The sequence below is a fragment of the Nomascus leucogenys genome, chromosome 21 (assembly GCF_006542625.1).
Source record: "Nomascus leucogenys isolate Asia chromosome 21, Asia_NLE_v1, whole genome shotgun sequence".
In the NCBI taxonomy this organism is placed as follows: Eukaryota; Metazoa; Chordata; class Mammalia; order Primates; family Hylobatidae; genus Nomascus; species Nomascus leucogenys.
The window spans coordinates 42,472,623-42,495,721 of NC_044401.1; the positions used below are offsets into that span (position 1 = coordinate 42,472,623).

A 23,099-nucleotide genomic window follows, 5' to 3' on the forward strand; every position below is an offset into this window, starting at 1 on the left:
AGAAATAAATGTCTTTAAGTCACCGAATCTATGGTATTTTGTTACAGCAGCCTGAACAGAGTAAGTCGAGTGACTGAGTTATTAATATCTCTGTCCATAATTGACAAAAGTTGTGAATCTGCTCAGCCTCTGATATAGTAGGCCCAAATGTACATATAGCCAAGAACTCTTCTAAGGTAAAGGAGTTTCAGCCTTGTAGACTTATCACTTCTTATAAATTCTAAGATGAACCTCTGCTGTCAAAAGGTAAAAATAGTTTGCATATTAATATAATGTATTCATTAATGCCAAGTTCCACTCTCCTCATTACTTATTTTTGGATTCCCACTTGAGGGTACCTAGTGAGGAAATATCATTTTTAAAAAAATCAACTGAAAGCTTGGAGCAAAATAATCCTGCTACGTTGCCCATGTGGAGCTAAGAAACTGTCTTCAAACAGGGAAGCCAAAAGAAGAGAGAAGCATGTAGGTAAACCAGACTTAGGGCAGGGCCCAGCAGCTAGAAGTCAAGGTAGTACTAAAGACATGTGAGCTTGTAGTTATTAGACAACTTGAAGTTAGAGCCCAAAGGAGATAGTAAACACTTTTAGGAAAAACAAACAAGAAAACAAGAAAGAGACTGATTGATAATTGATAAGTATTACCAAAAAAACCTGAACAGATTTTAAAAGAGAGATTATAATATCTGTGTGTCAAATGCATGCAGGTGCAGGCAATAAAGGTCAGAAGATGACCATGAATAAGAACCAGAAAGGCACCTAGAATCAGTGTGTAAATGAAGAAAAGGAGTTAAATTTAGAAGGCAGTCAGAAGCTAGGCATTCAGACAAAGCTTAAGAGGACATAAATCTGAAGCTAATAAACTGGGAATATCTTGTGAGGGTGGAAGCAAACAGCAACTTTTAAAAGCGGCTTTCAATAAGGAAAATCAACTTAGAGAACTGTGTTTAAAATTACTTAAAGTAGGGATCCCTAACCTTTTTTGCACCAAGGACCGGTTTCATGGAAGATAATTTCTCCATGAACTAGGGGGCCAAGGGGAAGGATGTTTTGGGGATGATTCAAGCCTATTACATTTATTGTGTGCTTTATTTATATTATTATTACATTGTAATACATAATGAAATAATTATACAACTCACCATAATGTAGAATCAATAGAAGCCCTGAGCTTGTTTTCCTGCAACTAGAGAGTCTCATCTGAGGGTGATGGGAGACAGTGACAAATCATCAGGCATTAGATTCTCATAATGAGCCTGCAACCTAGATCCCTCACCTGCACAGTTCACAATAGGATTTATGCACTTATGAGAATTTAATGTTACTGCTGATCTGACAGGAGGCAGAGCTCAGGCAGTAATGTGAGCAATGGGGAGTGGCTGTAAATACAGATGAAGCTTTGCTCACTCACTTGCCCGCCACTTACTTCCTGCTGTGTGGCTGGGTTTCTGACAGGCCATGGACGAGTACTAGTCTGTGGCCTGGGGGTTGAAGACCCCTGACATAAAGAATAATGTAATTAGTACCTAAAAGTATCTAGTTATTCATATTTTTAATATCTTATACCCAATTATGTACTTATTAAACATAGTAATTAATGATTAATAATTATGCTTTTTCAACTTTATTAGTCTTGTTTTAAGAGAATGAGCATACCTGAAACAAATATCATGCTGAATTTTGAATGATTTTTACTCATGAGTAATCTAACTCTATAGTGTTGTCATCCAATAGAAATATAATGTGAGCCATCTAGATAATGTTAAGTTTTCTAGTAGCAATGTTTTTAAAAAGTAAAAAGAAATAGGTGAAACAAGTAACAATAAATTTTATATTAGCATTTTTAGCATGGAATATATATAAAAAATTGGGGGTATTTCTTTGAAATCTGGTGAATATTTATACTTGGAGCAGATCTCTACTTGGAGGCTAAATTTTCATTAGAAATTCTTGGTATGTATTTAGATTTTATAAAACTTACAGTTGCAAAAGTAGATTCACATACTCAAGTTGTTCCAAACACACTTAAGTTTCCTAACAGAACTGATCATCAATTTTTAAATTTAAAATAATTAAAATTAAATAAAATTTTCAGTTCCTCAGTTACAAAGGCACATTTCAAGTGCTCAATTGACATACAGGGTTAATGGCTACCATATTATACTATGCAGAACAGACCATGAGGCCATGTACTAGACATCACTACTTAAATTATTTAAATGGCAGATAGAGCACCTAGCAAATTCATCTCTTCAAGATGACAAATATTTCTTAAAAAATTAAAAATGGCCTCAACTTCTTTTCCTTCAGTTTTCTTCGTCCATCTAGCATATTGAGTCATAATTCCTCAATTTGCCCAAATACATTGCATCTATGTCAGACATCTCTAAGGCTCTGAACACAGCCTTCAGTTATTATCTCTACACATCCCTAGGAAAGCTCATCCTCTAGTATGCTCCTCTTCAAAGTTTTAATTAGCATTCATAAGAGGACTTTCCAACCTATACCCATAGTCCTGACCTCTCAATCCAACTTCAATTCCATGTTACACATTTCCACTTGAAAATACAACTAACTTCAAAGGGATTGCATCCTTTTTCCTAGTTTTTACCTCTGGCTTATTACTTCTCTTAAACATCTATAGGGCCTTGAAACCTTAGACTCAACTTAGACTCATCATTAATATGTTATATATTATCTGTATAAAAGCAGTGTCTGATATTACACCTTTTATATTCTTACAATTTTTTTCTTAATATTTCATTTGACCCTCTATTTTTCCAAAGTCATAGTGAGTCAAGACACTTATCATCTTAGTTCTTCTAGCTTACTGCAATAATTTAAAATGGTCTCTTCTTCTGCTCTCTCCAGCATACTCTTATGTCTCCTCAAAAAAAAGCCTCTTCACTATTGTAGAATCAAGTTCAAACTTTTTTTCCGTTTTTTCCTTTTTTTTTTTTTTTTTTTTAAGAGATAGGATCTTGCTCTGTTGCCAAAGCTGGGGTGCAGTGACATGATCATAGCTTACTGCAGCTATGAGCTCCTGGGCTCAAGCAATCCTCCTGCCCTAGCCTCCTGAGTAGCTAGGAAGACACGCATGTGCAACCACACTTGGCTAGGTCTTGCTGTGTTGCCCAGGTTGGTCTTGAACTCCTGGGGTCAAATGATCCTGCCATCTCAGCCTCCCAAAGTGCTGGGATTATACAGGCATGAGCCACCGCATCTGGCCTTCAATCTTTCTGAATGAGAATACTCTATCTAACTCTGGTAGGTATCTGCACTGGGACTCAAAGATGTCATACTTATTCCTCTTTCCTGGTCTTGTCCATTTCCCCTGCCTGTAATGCCCTCATATTTCCAAATCTCATCCATGCTTTAGAGATAGATAGACCAGGTACCATTGGCTCCACAAAGCTTTTTCAAATCACTCTTATTCACATTAGTTGTTCCCCACTCTTCCCCTTTATAGAACTTACTTTCCTGTTAGTTCTGGGCCAGAAAATATTTTAGGCATTACAGTCTCTAGAAACTACTGAACTCTGTGGCTATAGTGAAAGTAGTGATGGAAACTATAAACAAATAGGTGTAGCTGTGTTCCAATACAACTTAATTTTAAAAAATATAAGCTGGATTTAGCCCACAGGCCATAGTTTGTTGACCTAAGCTTTTGCTGACCAAATGTATAAACTCAGGAAAAAATATAAAAAGCAATTGTTTGAAAGTTTTAGATAGCAAGCAAAGGCACACAGACATGACCCTGAAATAAAATATACTGACTGAAATCTAAATTTATCTTGTGTTATTGTCAAAGATTATTCTGGATGTTTCTGTAAGGGTATTTTTAGATGAGTTTAACATTTAAATTTTTAGTCTGAGTAAAGCAGACTGCTTTCCTTAATGTGGGTGGGCCTCATACAATCAGTTGAAGGCTTGAGTAGAACAAAAGATTGACCCTCTCCCACATAAAGGGAAATTCCTCTTGCCTGATTGCCTTTGAGTTGGGACATCAGTTTTTCCTGACTTCACACTCAAACTGAAACACTGCTTCTTCATGGATCTCGAGTCTGCTGGCATTTGGACTGGCACTATGCTATCAGTTCTCCTGATTCTAAGGCCTTTAAACTTAGACTATACCATCAGCTCTCCTGGTTCTCCAGCTTACCAAATGCAAATCTCAGGACTTGTTAGCCTCCATAATTGCCAATTCCTTATAATCAAGCACTTTTTCTTTCTCTCTCTCCATATATCTTCTATTGGTTCTGTTTTTCTGGAGAAACCTGACTAATATGCCTGGCTTTTCCCAGTGTGTGTTTATCAACATAGGGAAAAAGAGTTCAAATAAGAAGTTGCAGTATAACTTGGCTGAGGAGTCAGAATTTGGAGCTTGGGGCTGCCAGAACAGTTAAAGAAGTGATCCACAAAGTAGAGAGCTTCAAAATCTATATACAAACTTCCACTGAATTCTTGACTCTTAAACGGTACATATGAGAGAAAAGGCTCCACGGAGCCCAGAAGAATCTACAGCTAAAAGGCTGAAAGAAATTACCACCAATTTCATCATTTGCCTAGTGCTGGGTATACAGTTTGGAGTTTAGGTTCTTCCAACTCAGATGGTCTGGGTTAACATGATGGGCTTTCCATTTAAACCACAGAAGGATCTCACCTTAGATATAAGGACTGTGAACCAGGACTAATGGCAATACTTTAATAGCAAAACTGAAGTAAATCTCTCCAAAGAAAGGCTAAAACCAATCCTCCACAGGAACAATTGATCTGCCAGAATTTAACTGCTCTCAAGTCTTCAGAGGAAGATACAAATTGCTATAATGTGTCATTCACAGTGTCCACTATAAAACAAAAAATTAATAGACATGTGAAGAAGAAAAATTTGACCCAGTATTAAGAGAAAAAACAGATAATAAAAAGACTCAAATGATCCAGGTATTGGATTTATAAACAACTTAAAAATAACTATAATAAATATGGTAAATGATCTGTAAGAGAAGCAAATAAAAATCATAGAACAATACAATGTATGAAATGAAAAATACACTAGGCAGGATTATTAGCACATTAGACACTGTAGAAGATAAGGTCAGTGTACTTGAAGACAGATCAATAGAAATTATCGAAACTGAAGTAAACAACAACAACAACAAAAGGATGAAGACAGCCTCAACAACCAGAAGTCCCAGAGGGAAGGTAGAGAGAATAGGGCAAAAAAAGTATTTGAAAAAATATTAGCTGAAAATTTTCTTAATATGAATATATTAACTCAGATACATGAAGCTCAGGACCTCCAAGCAAGATAGACATCAGGAAATCTACAATAAGGTTCATCAAAGTAAAATTGCTGAAAATAAAACAAAATAAACCAAACAAAGAGAACATCTTAAAGCCAAAGATAAAAAGGTGCAATATGTATAGGAGAATGACAAGAATGAAGGCTGAATTTACATCAGAAACAAAAGATGCCAGAAGACAATGGAAAAAAATCTTTAAAGTGCAAAAAGGGGAAAAAAATTGATGAAGTAGAATTATACACATGCAACAGAAATATTCCTCAAAAGTGAAGGCATCATGAAGACATTTTCAGATAACCAAAAAGCTGAGAGAATTCATTACCAGCAGAATTGCACTGTAAGATATGCTAAAGGAGGTTGTCAGGCTTAAACGAAATGATACCAAATGAAAATTCAGATCTGTTTGAAGGAATAAAGACAACCAGACATAGTAGATATAAAAAATCATTTTTCTTTCATTTCTTTAAATTATTGAAAAGTCAATACACTATTTAAAGTAAAAATAACACATGGTAGATTTTATAATATATGTAAAAGTAAAATATATGACAAAATAGCACAAAAGATGGAAAGTGGGAACAAATTTCTTAAAAATAGCAAAATGGTAGAACTAAACCTAACCATACCACAAATTAGATTAAATGCAAGTAAATGATACCCTTTAAAACAACAGCTTGTCAGACTAGACGAAAAAGCAAGACCTGACAATATGCTATTTAAAACAGACTCATTTTAAGTATAAGACAGAGGTTAAAAAGTAAAGGTTGAGAAATGATGTACAATAGTCTCCCCCTCATCCATGGAAGACATATTCCAAGACCCCCAGTGGATGCCTGAAAGTGTGGATAGTACTGAACCCTATATATACTTTTTTTTTTAATCTGAAAACTGAGACCGGCTACTAAGTGACCAACCGGCAGGTAGCCTATACAGTGCTGATATGTTGGTCAAGGGGTGCTTCACATCCTGGGAAGGACACTATGAGATTTCATCATGCTATGCAGAACAGCATGCCATTTAAAATTTAATTCTTTATTTCTGGAATTCTCCATTTAATATTTTTGAACCACTATTGGCCATGGGTAACTGAAACCATGAAAGGTGAAACTGCAGAAAGTGTATCATGTAAACACTAATCATAAGAAAACTGGAGTGGCAATATTCATAACAGTAAACAAAGTAGACTTCAAGATAAGGTGTATTATCAGAGATAAAGAAGATCATTTCATGTGAACTGAGTCCATGAGTAAGGTTAAAAAAAAAAAAAAAGACCAGTTCATAATGATAATAGCTTTCATTCATCCAGAAGATATAATATTCCTAAATGTGTATGTATCTAATCACAGAATTTTGTAATACATGAAGCAAAACCATATAGAACTAAAGACAGAATTAGACAAATCCGCAATCATAGTTGGAAATTTTAATACCCTTGCTCACTAAAAAGTAGAAATGTAGACAAGAAGAAAAAAAAGAGAATTTAGAAGACTTCAACAACTCTACTAAACAAATTGACCTAATTAACGTTTATAGAACATTACATCCAACTGCAGAGTTCACATTTGGGTATACAAGTAGTCCTAGCTTTTGCATGGCACCATATTAAATAAAACCTGTGCATATCAAAACCTTTGCATGGTTCTGACATGCACAAGTTTCAGTTAAGATGGAACTGTGCAAAGCAAAAGTTTCTTTTTCTTTCTTTCTTTTTTTATTTTCAGATAGAGTTTTGCTCTTGTTGCCCAGGCTGGAGTGCAATGGCACTATCTCGGCTCACTGCAACCTCCGCCTCCTGGGTTCAAGTGATCCTCCTGCCTCAGCCTCCCAAGTAGCTGGGATTATAGGCATGCGCCACCATGCCTGGCTAATTTTGCATTTTTAGTAGAGACAGGGTTTCTCCATGTTGGTCAGGCTGGTCTCAAACTCCCGACCTCAGGTGATCCGCGCACCTCGGCCTCCCAAACTGCTGGGATTACAGGTGTGAGCCACTGTGCCTGGCCCACAAAAGTTTCTTTTAACAGAACATTCACAAAGATAAAACATACAGGGAGGGCCATAAAACAAGTCTGAAAAAATTCCAAAGGATTGAAATGATATAGAGAATGTTATCTGACCAAAACATAATTAAATTAGAAATTGATAACAATAAAGTATCTAGTAGATCTTTAAATATTTGGAAATTAAGCAACACACTTCTAAATCCCTGGGTCAAAAAAGGAGCATATGTATAGCATCTAGCATAATGCAACCAAGAAATACTTGAAAAGACCCCTATGTTTGGGTTGAATATTTTGACTGGAGAAGATATGAGAGATCAAATAGGAAGTTCACCTTTATTCTTCACTACTGGAGCTACTTAGAAAAGCCCTAGCCTTAGAGAACATACTTTCCTCTACTGTTAATTTAAGTAAAAAGTATGTTTAGAAAGATGTTATGGAAATAATTGTCTATGGGTGCTGCCCAACAAGTAGCAAGGCAGATCCTTCAAAAAATCAAATGGCATGCTTCAGTCAGCATTAAAAATTTTTCAAACATAGAGATGATTTTTGGAAGGTTGTAACTTTCAAAATGTTTAAATTCACTACTTTAATTGTACTTTCAGCCAAATACTGCACATTTGAAAAATAACAGAACAGCTTCTCTAGAATTAAACTGATTTAGCTACAAAAGACTAAATAAACACATACCTTAGCTGCATTGATAAAACATGTTTGTAATCGTCTCCCCAAAACTAGAAAATTTTCTGCAGCTGATGGAAGTAATTCATTGTAAAATTCCTCTGCATCTTCTCCTGGCTCCAAGCCCACACAGCAATGGCTGAAATAACAGCACAAGTTTGTGTTAATTAGAAGTTTATGTTGAATGCTCAAGCTTCTAGAGACACTGTGCCTTATTGAGAATTTTTAGTATGCTTCTTTTGTTGCCAAGCCAATAAAGAATTTTTGTTGAAAAATTAGTCTAACAACTTTCTAGAAAAGTAAACAGTAGTATGGAACATGCTTGTACTTAGGTCTGGGATTTACACATCCTAAAAACCTACATATCAGCTCATTCAGCAAATAAAAGACACTTGGCTAACAATAAAGAGAAGCTAAGTTTTCGGTGAATTGGCTATAATCATTCTCAAAGCTATAGGATACCTTGAGAGTTTAATTTATGAAAAGCATTTGTGTTAACTAATACATTTTAGACACCCAATAGCTGAAAAATGCCCAGGTAGGATTTGTTTGCAAGGGATACGTAAGGAAACCAAACACTAATTTCATACCAATTTAACTTCCAATAGATCTACTTTTTGCAAAATACTCACTTGCATATTCCTTATATCAGAAGGACAAACGGCAAAACCTAACTCTAGTAGGAACACTTTACAATATACATTAGAGGAAAGAAAGTCACTTAGAGAAAAAGGTCCTCTTAAAATTGCACATAAAATTCATTTCCTGAACATAAGTCAGAAGTCTCAATAATAAAAGGTTTTTCTGTAAATTAACATTCAAAAGAGCCTCAAACCCAAGAATGGTCTCTATGTGTGTACTCTAATGAACAAAAACTGCTGTTTGAGTCTTTTCAACAAAATGTATGGACACTAATAAGCAGTAACAACTATGTATTGAGCATGTTAAAAATCTAAGTAATCAATGGCAGACTGGATAAAGAAAATGGTATATTTCTTTGGGGTGGTACATATACACCATGGAATACTATGCAGCCATAAAAAAGAACGAGATCATGTCCTTTGCAGCAACGTGGATGGAGCTGAAGGCCATTAACCTAAGTGAACTAACACAGGAACAGAAAGCCAAACACTGCATATTCTCACTTATAAGTGAGAACAAACATTGAGTACGCAGTTTTCCTATAAAACAAACCTCCACATGTACCCCTGAATCTAAAATAAAAGTTAAAAAAAAACCTAAGTGGCTAAATATTTACATGTATGACTTTTTGTTGTTGTTGTTGTTTATTTGCACCTGGGTTCCTAAAGTTAATGGGCTAATGCTCACATGTATCAGCTTTTCTTTTCTCTTTGATTCCTAAAGTTAGTTACTTAAGAGTATCTATTTTGATTGAGAAGATTAGCAAATGAAATTATGTTTATTTGTGCATTCAGAAACATGGGAATTTCTTAAGACTTGAATTCCACCCGAGAGCCTGGCTTAATCAATATCATCATAAACTAGCATATCTAATCAAAACAAAAACATAAGGCTTTATTTACTTAAGAAAATCAATCTTGAAAATTAAAGTATGAAAAATAATATCACATATATTTAACTGTTCTTTGTAACTGTATACTTTAAATTTGGCCTTTACCAAGTAACACAGTAGGATTAAGCAGCTTAGAAATCCAACATCCAAGACAAACCCTTTCAGTGGAAATAGTTTATTAAACTCAAATGGCTTATTTAGGAAAAACAAAAAAAAGAAGGCTAGGATCCAGTTAGTAAATACATACTTTCAGTTACTTAATCAGGAAGTAGCTTAGGCACTAAGAACATCTGGTTTATTTTACTACCTCCTTTAAAAAATGTTTATTTCTCTTCTATTAATTTCTAGCATGGCAGTAGATCAGTAAATTCTACTTCTAAATTTTATTGACAGTATTTGGGTTGCTTAATGAAATACACAGTTGATAGCTAAATTAATATAGTGAAATAAATGTTTCTTTATCAGTTCTCCTATAGTACTTTCTTGCATATTTTCATTTTAGCACTGATTTCATTCTGCTTTGTATCACATACTTACATCACTGTCACCCAATCTCTATTTTAAGTTTCTCAAGTACAGAGCCACTGCCTTAATTTCTTCACTCCTTTAAAAATTCCTTATCAATAAAGAGTATATTAGGCACTTGGTATTCAGTGGTGAGAAAAAAAAATGATCTCCATCTTCATTAAGCTTGTGGAGGAAAATTTTAGACAGTCAAATAATCTGAAGTAAAATTATGAATAATAATATATAATATGAAGGAAAAGCACAACTAAAACCTACAACAGGAGGTTGCCAATGCTTGTTAGGCAGATAAATAAAAAGCAAATGTTGAAAATCAGAATCAACTACTATATCCCTCAAGAACAGCTGACTTACTGCTTTATTTTACCTTAATATCTGTGTAAGCTGGGAAATTGTAGTCCAACCACCTTGGATTCGAGAACAATCTTGACTGAGGACCAAGAGGCAATATTGAATGAGATCATAACAATATATATCTTGTTTGATTTTCTTCAACTCTGAGCTTCCTAAAGGTGTGATGTTTATTATTTCTAAGGCAAAAGGAAATAAGACATATTTATTTTTGCTTAATACACCCAGGAGCTATTTGTATTTTTATATGTTGAATAATCACTAAAAATATATTAGAAGGAAAAATTACTGTTCTATTATAGTGTTAAGACTTCTCTAAACAAATTTAGAAGAAATGTTAAAATTGTACCAATGATGGAACCATTTTTCACTTAAAATGCTATCCAATCACAAAAAGATTTTCTTACCTTTTAACTTCAACAGTATAACAGGGACATTCTGCTCAGGGCTTTTTGCAACTTCAGCAGCTATAGATAAGATCCTTGGGTCTGTACCTGTTGGCTTCATTTCTCTTATTACCTCTATTTTAACAGAATCAGAGAATAAAGGTCAGAAAGCCGTGAAATGTTCACTACCTAAATAATGTTTGAAATACAATTTCAATACAAATAAAAACAGCTTTTCTTGCCTTGTTTGAGAAGCAGAATGTAGATTTTTTCATATCTTCCTTATAGAAAACTGTTTTTTCTAACCAGTGTAAAAGAGCTCAAGATTCCTATACCTCACATGTAACATCTATAGCAGGTATTGTTTATTGTGTACTCACTAAGAGTCAGGAACTGTGATAGGAGCTTCACATTCTCTCTCTAATCTGCACAATAATTCTAGGATAGGAATTAACTTCCTTTAATCATACAAGAAAAACTGCAAAAAAGAGCTAACATGACAGGCCTAAGACTACTATCCTTTCAAAGGTGTGCTTACAAAGTTGGCCCTTGACTGGCATCTAGAACTTGGATTTCAGGAGGGTTTCTGCCATTCTCTGATAAGAGTGGCTCCCTGTGTCTAAAACTATTTATGAAAAACAATGTGGTTCATGCTGAATACCTGCCTTCCTTTCAGGAGTCTTAGAATTCTGGTACATGCCAGCCGAGAGTACCTATATAGAGGGTGCCTATGTGGCCATCCTTCAATAAAAATTCTGATCACTGAGTGTCTAGTTGAGCTTCCCTGGTAGACAACACTTCAAACATGTTGTCACAGCTGGTTGCTGGAGGAATTAAGCATATCCTACGTAACTCCACTGGGAGAGAACTCAGAAGTTTGTACCTGATTTCCCCCAATATGCTTTTTCCCTTTGCTGATTTTGCTTTATTTCTCTTCACTGTGATAAATCATAGCTGTAAGTACACTATATTCTGAGTCCTGTGAGCCCTCCTAGTGAAGCACTGACCTTCAACACACTAATGCTCAGAAATGTTACATAAATATAAGATAATCAAAGACTGCTTTCAAATAGTATAGTGAATAAGGCCAGGGGCAGTGGCTCACACCTGTAATCCCAGCACTTTGGGAGGCCAAGGCAGGTGAATCACTTGCAGTCAGGAGTTCAAGACCAGCCTGGCCAACATGGTGAAACCCCATCTCTACTAAGAATACAAAAAATCAGCTGAGTAGGGTAGCGCGTGCCTGTAATCCCAGTTACTCAGGAGGCTGAGGCAGAATAGCTTGAATCCAGGAGGCGGAGGTTGCAGTGACCCAAGATCACATCACTGCCCTCCAGCCTGAGTGACAGAGCTAGACTCTGTCTCAAAACAACAACAATAATAATAAATAAATAAATAGTATATTGAATAAAATCAATTCTCCTAACATTAAAAAACAAGGTCCACATCCTAATTTGTTGCTAAAACTTTCTCTATGTAAAAAAAGTTTAAGGCTAAAGAATCTCTTGAGAATAGGTGTTCAAGACTAGCCTGATCAACAAAGCAAGACCCTGTCTCTAAAAAAAAAAAACTTTTAAAGCATTTGAAGCTCAAAGATATCCTCACATAATAAAAGTGTATTTCCTTATTTATAGTAAAGCTAACATGTATCAACTGTTTAATATAAGCTAAGCACTGTGTTAATATACTATACACTGTCTTGTCTAATCCTCACAACAGGGCTATGAAGTAGAGCCTGTGATCATTTCCATACATACATATATACGTATACATATATATGTTTTTGTCCACAGTTCCTGGCTCATAACTCCCATAGCCTTTGTTACAGTCTTGTTATGTTAGGGTGCTCTAGGCCTCAGAAAACAGAGTCTATTTCTGACTTTCTCCTCTCCTCCTTTTATCTGCTCCTTCTCTCCAAAGCAGAACTCTAATCATCCCTGCCTTTCTCTGACCTATCTTGTCTAGCTGTAGGTCATAAGACGCCCATTTCAGAATGGGTCTTGCCCTATATCCTGGAAGGAATGCTGCACAGAGAAGCCAAGAAGAATCTGAGCAGACAGGCCTTGCTGGGTTTCCCCACTCAGTCTATTAGTATCAGATCATATCTTTTTTGTCCAGTCACATTTCCAAAATGATTGTCCATGCTTCAGTCATGCCTATCCAATGAAATCTCCATAAAAGGCTCAAGAGGATGGGGTACAAAGAGCTTCTGGATAGCTGAACATATGGAAGTTCCTGGAGGAATTTCCTGGATATCACAGGCAGGGAGGACATGGAAGCTCTGTGCCCCTTCCCATACTTCACAGTATGCATCTCTTCATTTGTATCCTAATATCTTTTTTTTTTTTTTTTTTTGGAGACAGGATCTCACTCCTGTTGCCCAGGCTGGAGGGCAGTGGTACAATTATGGCTCACTGCAGCCTCGACTTCTCGGGTTCAGGTCATTCTCCCACCTCAGCCTCCCAAGTAGCTGGGACTATACTTGTAAGCCATGACGCTCGGCTAATTTTTTGTATTTTTAGTAGAGACAGGGTTTCTCCATGTTGCCCAGGGTCTCTGTGATATCTTTATAATAAACTGGAAAACATGTTTCCCTCAGTTTTGTTAGCTCCTCTAGCAAATTAATACACCCCATGGAGGGGGTGGTAGGATTCCCCATGTATAGCTGGTCAGTCAGAAGCACAGGTAAAACAACCTAGGGCTTGGACTGGCATCAGAAATGAGGGCCACTCTTGCGGGACTAAGCCCTAAACCTAAGGGATCTGACCCTATCTCCAAGTAGACAGTGTCAGAATTGAATTAGATGATACCCAGCTGGTGTCTGCTGCAGAATTGATTGCTTGCTTGTTGGTGGAAGAAATCTCCACACATTTGGTCACAGAAGTCTTCTGTGTTAATTGTCATGATGTGAGAGCAAAAACTGTTTTTCCATTCATATATCTCTTATTAGGTACAATATAAATCATTAAAAGACAGGTTTGCTGAAAATACCTTAAAGAAAGCCCAGTGCAACTCCTGGCACATAGTAGTCACAAAACTTTCAAAGAGAGTGCATATAGTTATCTCATTCTTTCCAAATGGCTGCATTATGCTACATTTCCTTTTTAAGAATGCAGCAAAATATATTCAAACATCACCTCTACTAGAGGTCACTCAAGCTGTATGCTATTACAAGCAACACTGCAATGAATATACACATGATCCTTTACATTTTTGCCAATCTGTTAGATGAAAATTGGTACGATTGTGTTTTAATTTGTATTTCTTTGATTATTAGGGAGGTCAGGCACATTTCATGTTCGCTGGCCATTATTTCTTTTATGTATTTTCTATTCATATCCCTTGACTATATTTCTATTGGTTTGTCTTACTCTTTTGCAGAAGCTTTTCATACATGGATAGGAATCTTTCCTCTTTTATATTGGCTGTAAAATTTTCTCCTTGTCATTTATTTTTTTTAAATTTGACTATGGGGTCTTTACCATAATTTTACAATTTTTTTTTTTTTTGAAAGAAAGTCTCACTCTGTTTACCCTGGCTGCAGTGCAGTGGTGCAATCTCAGCTCGCTGTATCCTCCACCTCCCGGGTTCAAGTGATTCTCATGCCTCAGCCTCCCGAGTAGCTAGGATTACAGGCATGTGCCACCATGCCCAGCTAATTTTTGTATTTTTAGTAGAGATGGGGTTTCACCATGTTGGCCAGGCTGGTCTTGAACTCATGACCTCAAGTGGTCTGCCCACTGCGGCCTCCCAAAATGCTGGGATTACAGGCATAAGCCACAGTGCCCAGCCATTTTTACATATGAAATATAACAATCTTTTTCTCTATGGCATCTGTCTTTTGTGTCCTGTTTAGAAAGGTCCTCTCTAACCCAAGAGGTAAAAAACATTCTCCAAATCTTCATGTTTTTTTGGTTTTGTTTTCCTTACATATCTTCTAAAGTAAGGTATTTTTGTGAATGGTGTCATATAAGAATCTAAATTTTTAATGTTAAAGTTATTGATGGATTAAAAAATGCACATAGTAGTCATAAATTCATAAGGTAACTAGTTATGAATAGACATAACAGAAACAATCTGAAATTCATGCGCTATGTATACATACACATACACAGGGTATCTTTTTGGACTCTACTTAGTTTCCAGTAATTTAATCTGTTTGTCTATTCTTGAGCTAGTACAACATAGTTCATTTTAATATATGTTTGGAGAAAATTCACCTCAGAAGGTAAGCTTCATGAGGGCAACCTACCTATCCCTTAGAGATGATTAAATGAGTTAATACATGAAAGCAATTGGAACAATTCCTGGCACATAGTAAGAGCTCTCCAGATGGTTATTATTAAAGCCCAGCTCTACCATTATACTACATTTTAAGACCATCTTTGGTGGCTGCCTTCTTATATCTTTGGTTCACAACTATATTCCCAGTGGCTAGACTAGTACCTGGCATGTAGTAGGATTTACTAAATCCATGTTGAAAGAACGAGTAAATGCACAAACCTCAGGCATTCTGAGCCTCAATTTCTTGACTTTCTGTTTTTCTCTTGTTACAATAGAGAAAGCTCAGATTTATAGTTGGAAGCCTCTCTAAAGTAAAATAGGCTCAAAACAGTTTGTGCCCTCCTGGCTACCATAATAAAACATCACTAAATCATTATTGTTATCAACAAATATGTGTAGAGCAGTATGGTAGATGTAGGGGACACAAAGATTCTACACAAGACATACTCTCTGCTATTGTTCTGGTTGGGAAAGAAAAGTTTGTATATGTACATGGGTACACACATACACATACAAAAAATATACTTAAGAATATCAGACATATGTTAAATGCTAAATAGATGACACAGATAAGAATACGGGCCATAAAGTCAGAGGACTGGGCTTCTCTGAGCCATTTTTCTTGCTGTAAACAAAATAGCAATTCCTACCTCCTAGAATGATTCTATTTAGAAGAGAAGGCAGCCACCAAGATGGTCTTAAAATGTAGTATAAGTATAGAGCTGGGCCTTAAATAATAACCATTTGGAGACCTCTTATTATGCTCCAGGAATTGTTCTAATTGCTTTCATGTATTAACTCATTTAATCATTCCAGCAACTCTAAGGAACAGGTACTATTGTTTTTTCCCCAATTTGAACAATGAGCATACTTAAACTCTGGAGAATGTAATTAGCTGGCACAAAGTCACAGTTAAGTATAAAGCAGGGGTTCAAACTAGAGCCACCATCTAGCTTAAAGCATTTAACTACAATATGAAACAGCTTTGGCACACCTTCAAAGGGTAGGATTTACACAGACAGGTTGAAGGAGACATAATCACCTACCCAAAAATCAATTGACAAATGTGCCCAAGGCAGAAGATAAGGGAGTGCAGCTGGATTGCGTAATTACCCTGAATAACCACCTGTTACGGAAACCATCTGTAAACTTTCTCTTGAGTGTTTCTCCTATAATTCAACACTTCTCCCATCTTACATTAAATTAATGAAATTTGACACAAAAAGACAATTATTTATCTATTTTCACGCTACTACCCTGTTGCCAGGCCACCGGGTCCGGCCCAGCCTTGATTCTTCGGGAATCACGTCTCCCTCGCCGCGCCTGTTACTGCCTCCACGGATCACTGTGAGGAAAACAAAAGGAAATTCAGTGCGATCCTGTTGCGGCTGATCCTAAAGTCTGCAGTTCCTATCTCCGAATCCTCTTTCTCCTCCCCAGTACACATCCCCTTCTCCAGTCCTAAGACCACAAGATACTTCCTCTGGTACAAAAAGGTCAGAAAACGATTACTGAGGTAACAGCGTCGCTTCAAGTCTAAGGACCGAGATTCTGGGGCCGCTGGGCTCCTTTACTCCAGATTCTAGACCCAGCTTTCGCGCTACCAGGCCTTGGACAAGACACTAGGCCCTGTGCCCGGACACTACACCTCCCCAGGCCTCAGTTTCCACACCAGATCTCTACAGAGTGGGGGTGAGGGCAGGCCGATTCTCCCGTTAAGAGCTCTTACAAGCCGGCTGACTTCGTCCAGGAGCCTGGGGTCCTGGCCTCCTGGTAGGCGCCCTGGGGCCCTCCCCCTCCCCAGCCACCACCTCAGATAAGTTACCTCATCCTCGCTTCGCGTTCTTACACTAAAGAACCCGGCTCCCATGCTGCACCACAGCGCCGCGGTCTTCCCGGGGCAGCGTGCGTCGCGACGCGGGAAGCGGCCTGGAGGCGGGACTAGGAGCCTCGGAGTCAAGGGGCGGAGCTCCCTTTGCCAATAAGCCAGTCAGAATGTGAGACGCTCCCGGTGGGGCGGTGCGCGTCGGGCGCGGGGTGGAGTCTGTGGTGACTCGGCTGGCGGGATCAAGTGCAGCTGTTTCAGGCTGAGTGGCAGATAGTGAGCGCTGGTGGCGGAGTTAGTCAGAGCAGGAGAGTAATTATGAATAGCGCAGCGGGATTCTCACACCTAGACCGTCGCGAGCGGGTTCTCAAGTTAGGGGAGAGTTTCGAGAAGCAGCCGCGCTGCGCCTTCCACACTGTGCGCTGTGAGTGAGGACCATCCGGGGATAGAGGGGGAGCCTCCCGGGATGGGGGTGAAGAGGCAAAGCCCCTCTGGGTTTTGTTCCCACAGTACCCCTTACACTGCTGGAGACTACGGGGCGGGGAGGGGGAAGGCAGCGCTATCCTCTATCCTGCTCGGAGTCTTAGGGGGTCGGTGGAAGGAATCGGAGTAGAGCAAATGTGGGTAAACCCTGGGCAGAGAGCGTTGAGACCAGCAGGCAGGAAGGGAAAGTGTGAAAAAAGTCTGTAGAGGTGACTGTGGAGACAGACGTGACAGGTGGATGATGCAAGGGTGGACAGGAAAATAATAAGGTGACAAATGGGAAGGGACTAAGGACCGAATGCCGGTGAAGTTGAATGCCTTGAGGCTGGTGGGGCAATATTCTCTCTTTTCTTCACTTTTTCTCACCTCTGGCAGATGAGGGTTCTTATTTGGTGTGTTCTTTGCAAAGGGAGAAATTCTCAACCATCCCAATGATCTATATATCCCTTTGGACCCCATATTTCACTCAGTTATCAAATACTGGTTATCAAAGTATTCGAGGGCTTGTTATTAATTTCTTTATTTGGAAGATGCTTACCTCCCTGTGATTTCTACCCTTTGGTTTTCTTTACGTCCTCTGGAACTAGTTTTAATAAATTATTCTCTTTTATGTTGTTGGAATAGAAAAAGGAGCTCTTTTGCTTTAGCAGTTGGATGATATAGATTCCAGGAAGGAAAATATAGCATATAAGTTTTTGTGTGTAAGACATTCGTTTTTTGCATAACAGCTGTCATAGAATTGTAGAGCGGGAAGGAAACTTCGAGATCACTGAATCATAACCTCTCATTTTTCTGTGGTAAAACTGTAAGTATTTTTTCACTTCCTTTCCCCAGCCTTGCCCTTCCTTAATATCTCATCATTCCGCCTTTCTCAGTCATTCTGTTCTTGGGTTGTTTAGAGACCTTTATGGTTTTTACTCTGAAATGTTCCATGGTTCAATCAAAACAACTAATTAAAACATACATCCTCCCAAAAGTTTATTTAAGTTGTAGACAATTTAGTTATAGTTACTCAGAGTAAAGGTATGAAGAACCACTGGTTTTAACCCTGCAAAAATATATTTACTAAAAGGGTTTTTTAAAGCAAAATTAACATCCAATTGGTAGAATAAATGGGTGAGATATTTGTGAACAGAAACTCTTCATCAGTGTCCCTTGTTTATTCTTCTTTATCATATACTTTCTCATCCAGAGCTCCCCACAGTGAGATAGTGCTGTGCTGGCTCTGCAGTTTCTCTCTCTCTCTTCAGTTCCATTTTCTGGAAGTGTGGTGTGCATCTTTATCTGGTTTCTCCATGCCTTTTTCTGAAATAGTATCTACTCTCTCCTTTTCCTTCTCAGGTATGCAATAGTCTTAATATTAATTTTTCAAGTTACAAGGGCTTAAGATTATAAAAATTTGCTTAAGAATATATTTCTATGTGATTTGGGTATATATTCTCTTATGTGGGGCACAAATCCCAATTTAGATAAATAAAAAATTGCCTTTGAAAATAATCTTGCAGGTCCTTCAAAGCCTTTCATTTATAAAGGTTCTGAAAATGCCAGTATCTTGAAAGTCAGAGGATCAGATGATCCAGCTACAAGAATGAAAATAAACAAAAATAAGCAAAACAACAATAATAATGACAATAATAAACAAACATACATGTTTGAATACACACTTAGTCCTGTGGAAGACAGAACTATTAGAAAGGTTTTCAGTCCTTATTTTCTTTTTTTGTTGTTGTTGAAGCAGATGTGGTAATGGCACAGAATCATTTTAGATTTATTTAAATAAAACTGTTTATTATTCTTGAGGACAGGTTCATTTCCAGTGTAATCCTCACTCTTAACAACTCAGAGTGAGGTTTGAAAACTGTAGAATAGTATGAAGCTGATGTTCATACAGATAAGGTGGACCTAATTTATAACCAACCCTCAAGCCAATGTCATTGGAGAGAAAGTAATATTCTGCCTTTATTTACAGGAGCAATTCTGCCTGTCTGATATAAGACTTCAGGCAAACCCGGATGTGAATCCTGGCCTCCACCACCTATATATGTAATGTGACTTTGGGAACATTCTCTAAGCTCTCAACCTCAGTTTTCTTATGGCTAGAAGATAATAGTAATATTTGCATTTCATGGTTTTTGTAAGGATTAAATAAGATAGCATAAACAACCTGGCACAATATTTGCCACACGGTAGAGAATAAATAGTAGTCACCATTAATAAATAGTAGTCACCATTAATAAGTAGTAGTCACAATTAATGTTGAAGAGTTATATTCATATGTGTACGAGGGGTGCTAATGAATATAATTTAGTCAGACTTTGAAACAGCATTTATCAGAGTTTAGCAATAAAAACTATCAAAAAGATAGTCTGGCATGTGGTAGGAAGGGCATGGGATGTTCTATGAACGATAAGCTGAATCCTTAGCAACAGGTGCTTTACTGGGTAGAAGAGTTTCAATAACAGGACCTACTAGAATCAATGTTGAATTGGGAGTAGTACTGGTTTTACTGTTTATATCCAGATAAGGGAATGAATTGTGAAATCCTAAGTTTGTAAATGACACCACTTTTTTGTGTCCTTAAATGATGAGCTAATGAGCAGTGTGGGTTTTGGAGTTGGTTGAATTCATTCAAATCCCAGAAAATAAACTGATGATAATAATTGTGGATTCTTATGAAAACATTGGCATTATGTGATGTTACAGTCAAAATAATCAGAAAAGCGGTAAGCATTGGCAGAAAAAGTATTAAATACAAAGTAGAAAATGGTTTTCTACTCTTCATGCAATATAATAAGTAATTCCATTGTAAACCTGAAAAATGTTGCATAGATGAAAGAAATCCAGAGAGAATAAATAAATGGTAAAGTTGGTGGTAGGGTTTCCAAACCAAGGAGAACTGAGAAATGAACTATTTGGTCTGGAATCATAGCAACTTAGAAGAGAATACATTTGACATTTAGAAGCATACAGAAAGTATGAACATGAGATTATTCAACAAATTCTTTAATTCTGGAACTAAACCACTTGAAACTCAGAAGTTATATACTTTAAAAAAAGTGTGTGAAGACAAAAGACAACACTGCCTGATATAATGGGTAATAAAGAGTAGAATTTATTAATCCTAACAGTAGAATAATTAGAAATGTAAATCGATTCAGAATAGTTTTGGTAGATTTATTGATTATGAATTCATGTTTATAATTAAGTAGAGCTAAAGATATTTTGCATACATTTGTCTCTTGCAGATAATCTCATATACTATAGGCATCTATGTAGGCTTCAGGGACCTGTGAACCCCTTGGGATTGTACAGTATTTAATATGTATGTTTATATATGTATTCTTCTGTGGAGAGGATGGATGATTGGTCTATAATTTTCATCAGGTTTTCATAGGGATTTATGACTGTCTCTCATCTCCTAATACTGCTCCCCATACACATACATACAAGTTAAGATCTGTGGATGTAAGACAAATAGGCTATATAATATGAGGAGATAAATTATGTGGCTTGAGTTCCTGACTTCCTCATTTATTGACTTCATTACTTTAGAGGAGTAACCCATTAGTAAAAGGTGGGCAAAATGTTCAACCCAAAATTTTGTTGTGAAGATTAAAATTGATAGTATATTGTAAAGAAAAAAATCACTTCATAAACACTAAAACAGAGGTTATAGATTAATAGCATATAGGCTGAGCTTGGCTTTAGAAGTGCTTTGTTTGGTCCACACCATTGTTGTTTTATCTTGAGTTAGTTGCAAATACCTAACATTCAGGACCTTTTATATAAAAAATCTAGATTTTCAGCTTATCTTTAAAAATCAGATGATAAGCTGGCAACATGGAGCCCGTATCTTCTCTTGCCAGCAGTTGGGTGGAGCAGAGTTATGAAATTGGGCTTATTCATCCTCCGTGTCACTATGATTCCCACTGATCAGCTTGACTGCCTGGGTTACCTTGCTGGCCTCTCTAAAGCATCATTTAGCTGTAGTTAAATGACAACCATACCTTCCAGTATTTCCCTTTGTGTCACTGTGAGAAAAATATTAGAAGTCAGAGGGCCATAGTTTTATTCTGGGATGTCATTTCTAAGGTTTTAAATATTTATCATAGAAAATTCTTTACTGTCAAATATTAATAATGGATGCTGTCTATGAGAACAGAAGTATACTGGTAAAAAGTATGAAAGGAAAATGGCAGTCTACCCTAAAGAGATTGAGAGTTTTGAAGCAGAGATGAATCTGACCCACAGAAAATAATTAGAAAACAAGCATTTTACACATAATTTAACACCTTATATATATTTAAAATAAGTTTAGAAGTGATTCAGAGAAGAGTGAACAATATGAACCTGAATGAACTACAAGATCTCTTGTATATCCATTACATTAAAGACACTGTGCTAGAGCCACTATCTGGAGAAATTAAAGTATGAATACTATGCTTTAAAAAATTACAATCTAATAGGACATGTCCACGAAAAGGTAAATAATAGGCCAGGCACCGTGCCTCACGCCTGTAATCCCAGCAGTTTGGGAGGCTGAGGAGGGTGGATCACGAAGTCAGCAATTCAAGACCAGCCTGTTCAAGATGGTGAAACCCTGTCTCTACTGAAAATACAAAAATTAGCCGGGCGTGGTGGCAGGCGCCTGTAATCCAGCTTCTTGGAAGCCTGAGACAGAGAATTGCTTGAACCCAAGAGGCGGAGGTTGCGGTGAGCCGAGATCGCGCCGCTGCAATCCAGCCTGGGCTACAGAGTGAGATTTCCTCAGGAAAAAAAAAAAAATGCCGGGCGCGGTGGCTCACGCCTGTAATCCCAGCACTTTTGGAGGCTGAGGCGGGCGGATCACGAGGTCAGGAGTTCCAGACCAGCCTGAACAACATGGAGAAATCCCGTTTCTACTAAAAATACAAAAATTAGTGGCCTGTGGTGGCGCGTGCCTGTAATCCCAGCCACTCAGGAGGCTGAGGCAGGAGAATTGCTTGAACCAGGGAGGCGGAGATTGTAGTGGGCCAGGATCGCGCCACTGCACCCCAGCCTGGTGACAGAGACTTCGTCTAAAAAAAAAAGGTGGGGGGGGGGGGGGCCGGGTGCGGTGGCTCACGCCTGTAATCCCAGCACTTTGGGAGGCTGAGGCAGGCAGATCATAAGGTCAGGAGATCGAGACCATCCTGGCTGACACGGTGAAACCCCGTCTCTACTAAAAGTACAAAAAATATTAGCCAGGAGTGGTGGCGGGCGCCTGTGGTCCCAGCTATTCAGGAGGCTGAGGCAGGACAATGGCATGAACCCAGGAGCGGAGGTTGCAGTGAGCCGAGATCTCGCCACTGCACTCCAGCCTGGGGGACAGAGCGAGACTCCGTCTCAAAAAAAAAAAAAAAAAAGGTAAATAATATCAGGTAGGTAGTTTATGATAGGTTTTGATTAACGGTTTAGTAAATGCTACGGGAATGGAGAAGAAATTGAGATTCTGGGTAGTACGGAAAGGACTGCACCCTGAAATAGCTTCAGAGAAGAGGGGACTTTGAAATAGGATTCAAATTCTAAGAGAGCAAAAGGATAGAGAAAAGCAGAAGGGCAGACCATAAGGTATTCCAGTAGTTTAGCTGATTGAAAACTAGCTTGTCCACAGCAAGAATGGAAGGGGATGGCTTTGAAAAATATTAAAGAAGATATAATAATTAGATGTAAATGATGAAGGACATAGAGGAATATTTAGAGTAATACTTAGA

General features: G+C 37.6%; 2 protein-coding genes across 4 annotated transcripts in view; one reads left to right on the top strand and one right to left on the bottom strand.

Annotated features, from left to right (window-relative positions):
- Nucleotides 1–16,971, bottom strand: part of IQCB1 (IQ motif containing B1) — a 71,014-nt gene extending 54,043 nt beyond the window's left edge. The window contains exons 1-5 of the mRNA XM_030801842.1: nucleotides 16,885–16,971; nucleotides 16,316–16,404; nucleotides 10,797–10,910; nucleotides 10,406–10,568; nucleotides 7,989–8,118 (exon numbers count right to left, since the gene is read on the bottom strand). Of these exons, the coding sequence (XP_030657702.1) occupies nucleotides 7,989–8,118; nucleotides 10,406–10,568; nucleotides 10,797–10,896 (393 nt within the window). The 5' untranslated portion in view covers nucleotides 10,897–10,910; nucleotides 16,316–16,404; nucleotides 16,885–16,971. The remainder of the gene's footprint in view (nucleotides 1–7,988; nucleotides 8,119–10,405; nucleotides 10,569–10,796; nucleotides 10,911–16,315; nucleotides 16,405–16,884) is intronic.
- Nucleotides 16,972–17,098: 127 nt separating this feature from the next.
- Nucleotides 17,099–23,099, top strand: part of EAF2 (ELL associated factor 2) — a 58,629-nt gene continuing 52,628 nt past the window's right edge. For all 3 annotated transcript variants that reach the window (XM_003275510.4, XM_030801727.1, XM_003275511.3), the window contains exon 1: nucleotides 17,099–17,308. In XM_003275510.4, the coding sequence (XP_003275558.1) occupies nucleotides 17,203–17,308 (106 nt within the window). In that variant the 5' untranslated portion in view covers nucleotides 17,099–17,202. The remainder of the gene's footprint in view (nucleotides 17,309–23,099) is intronic.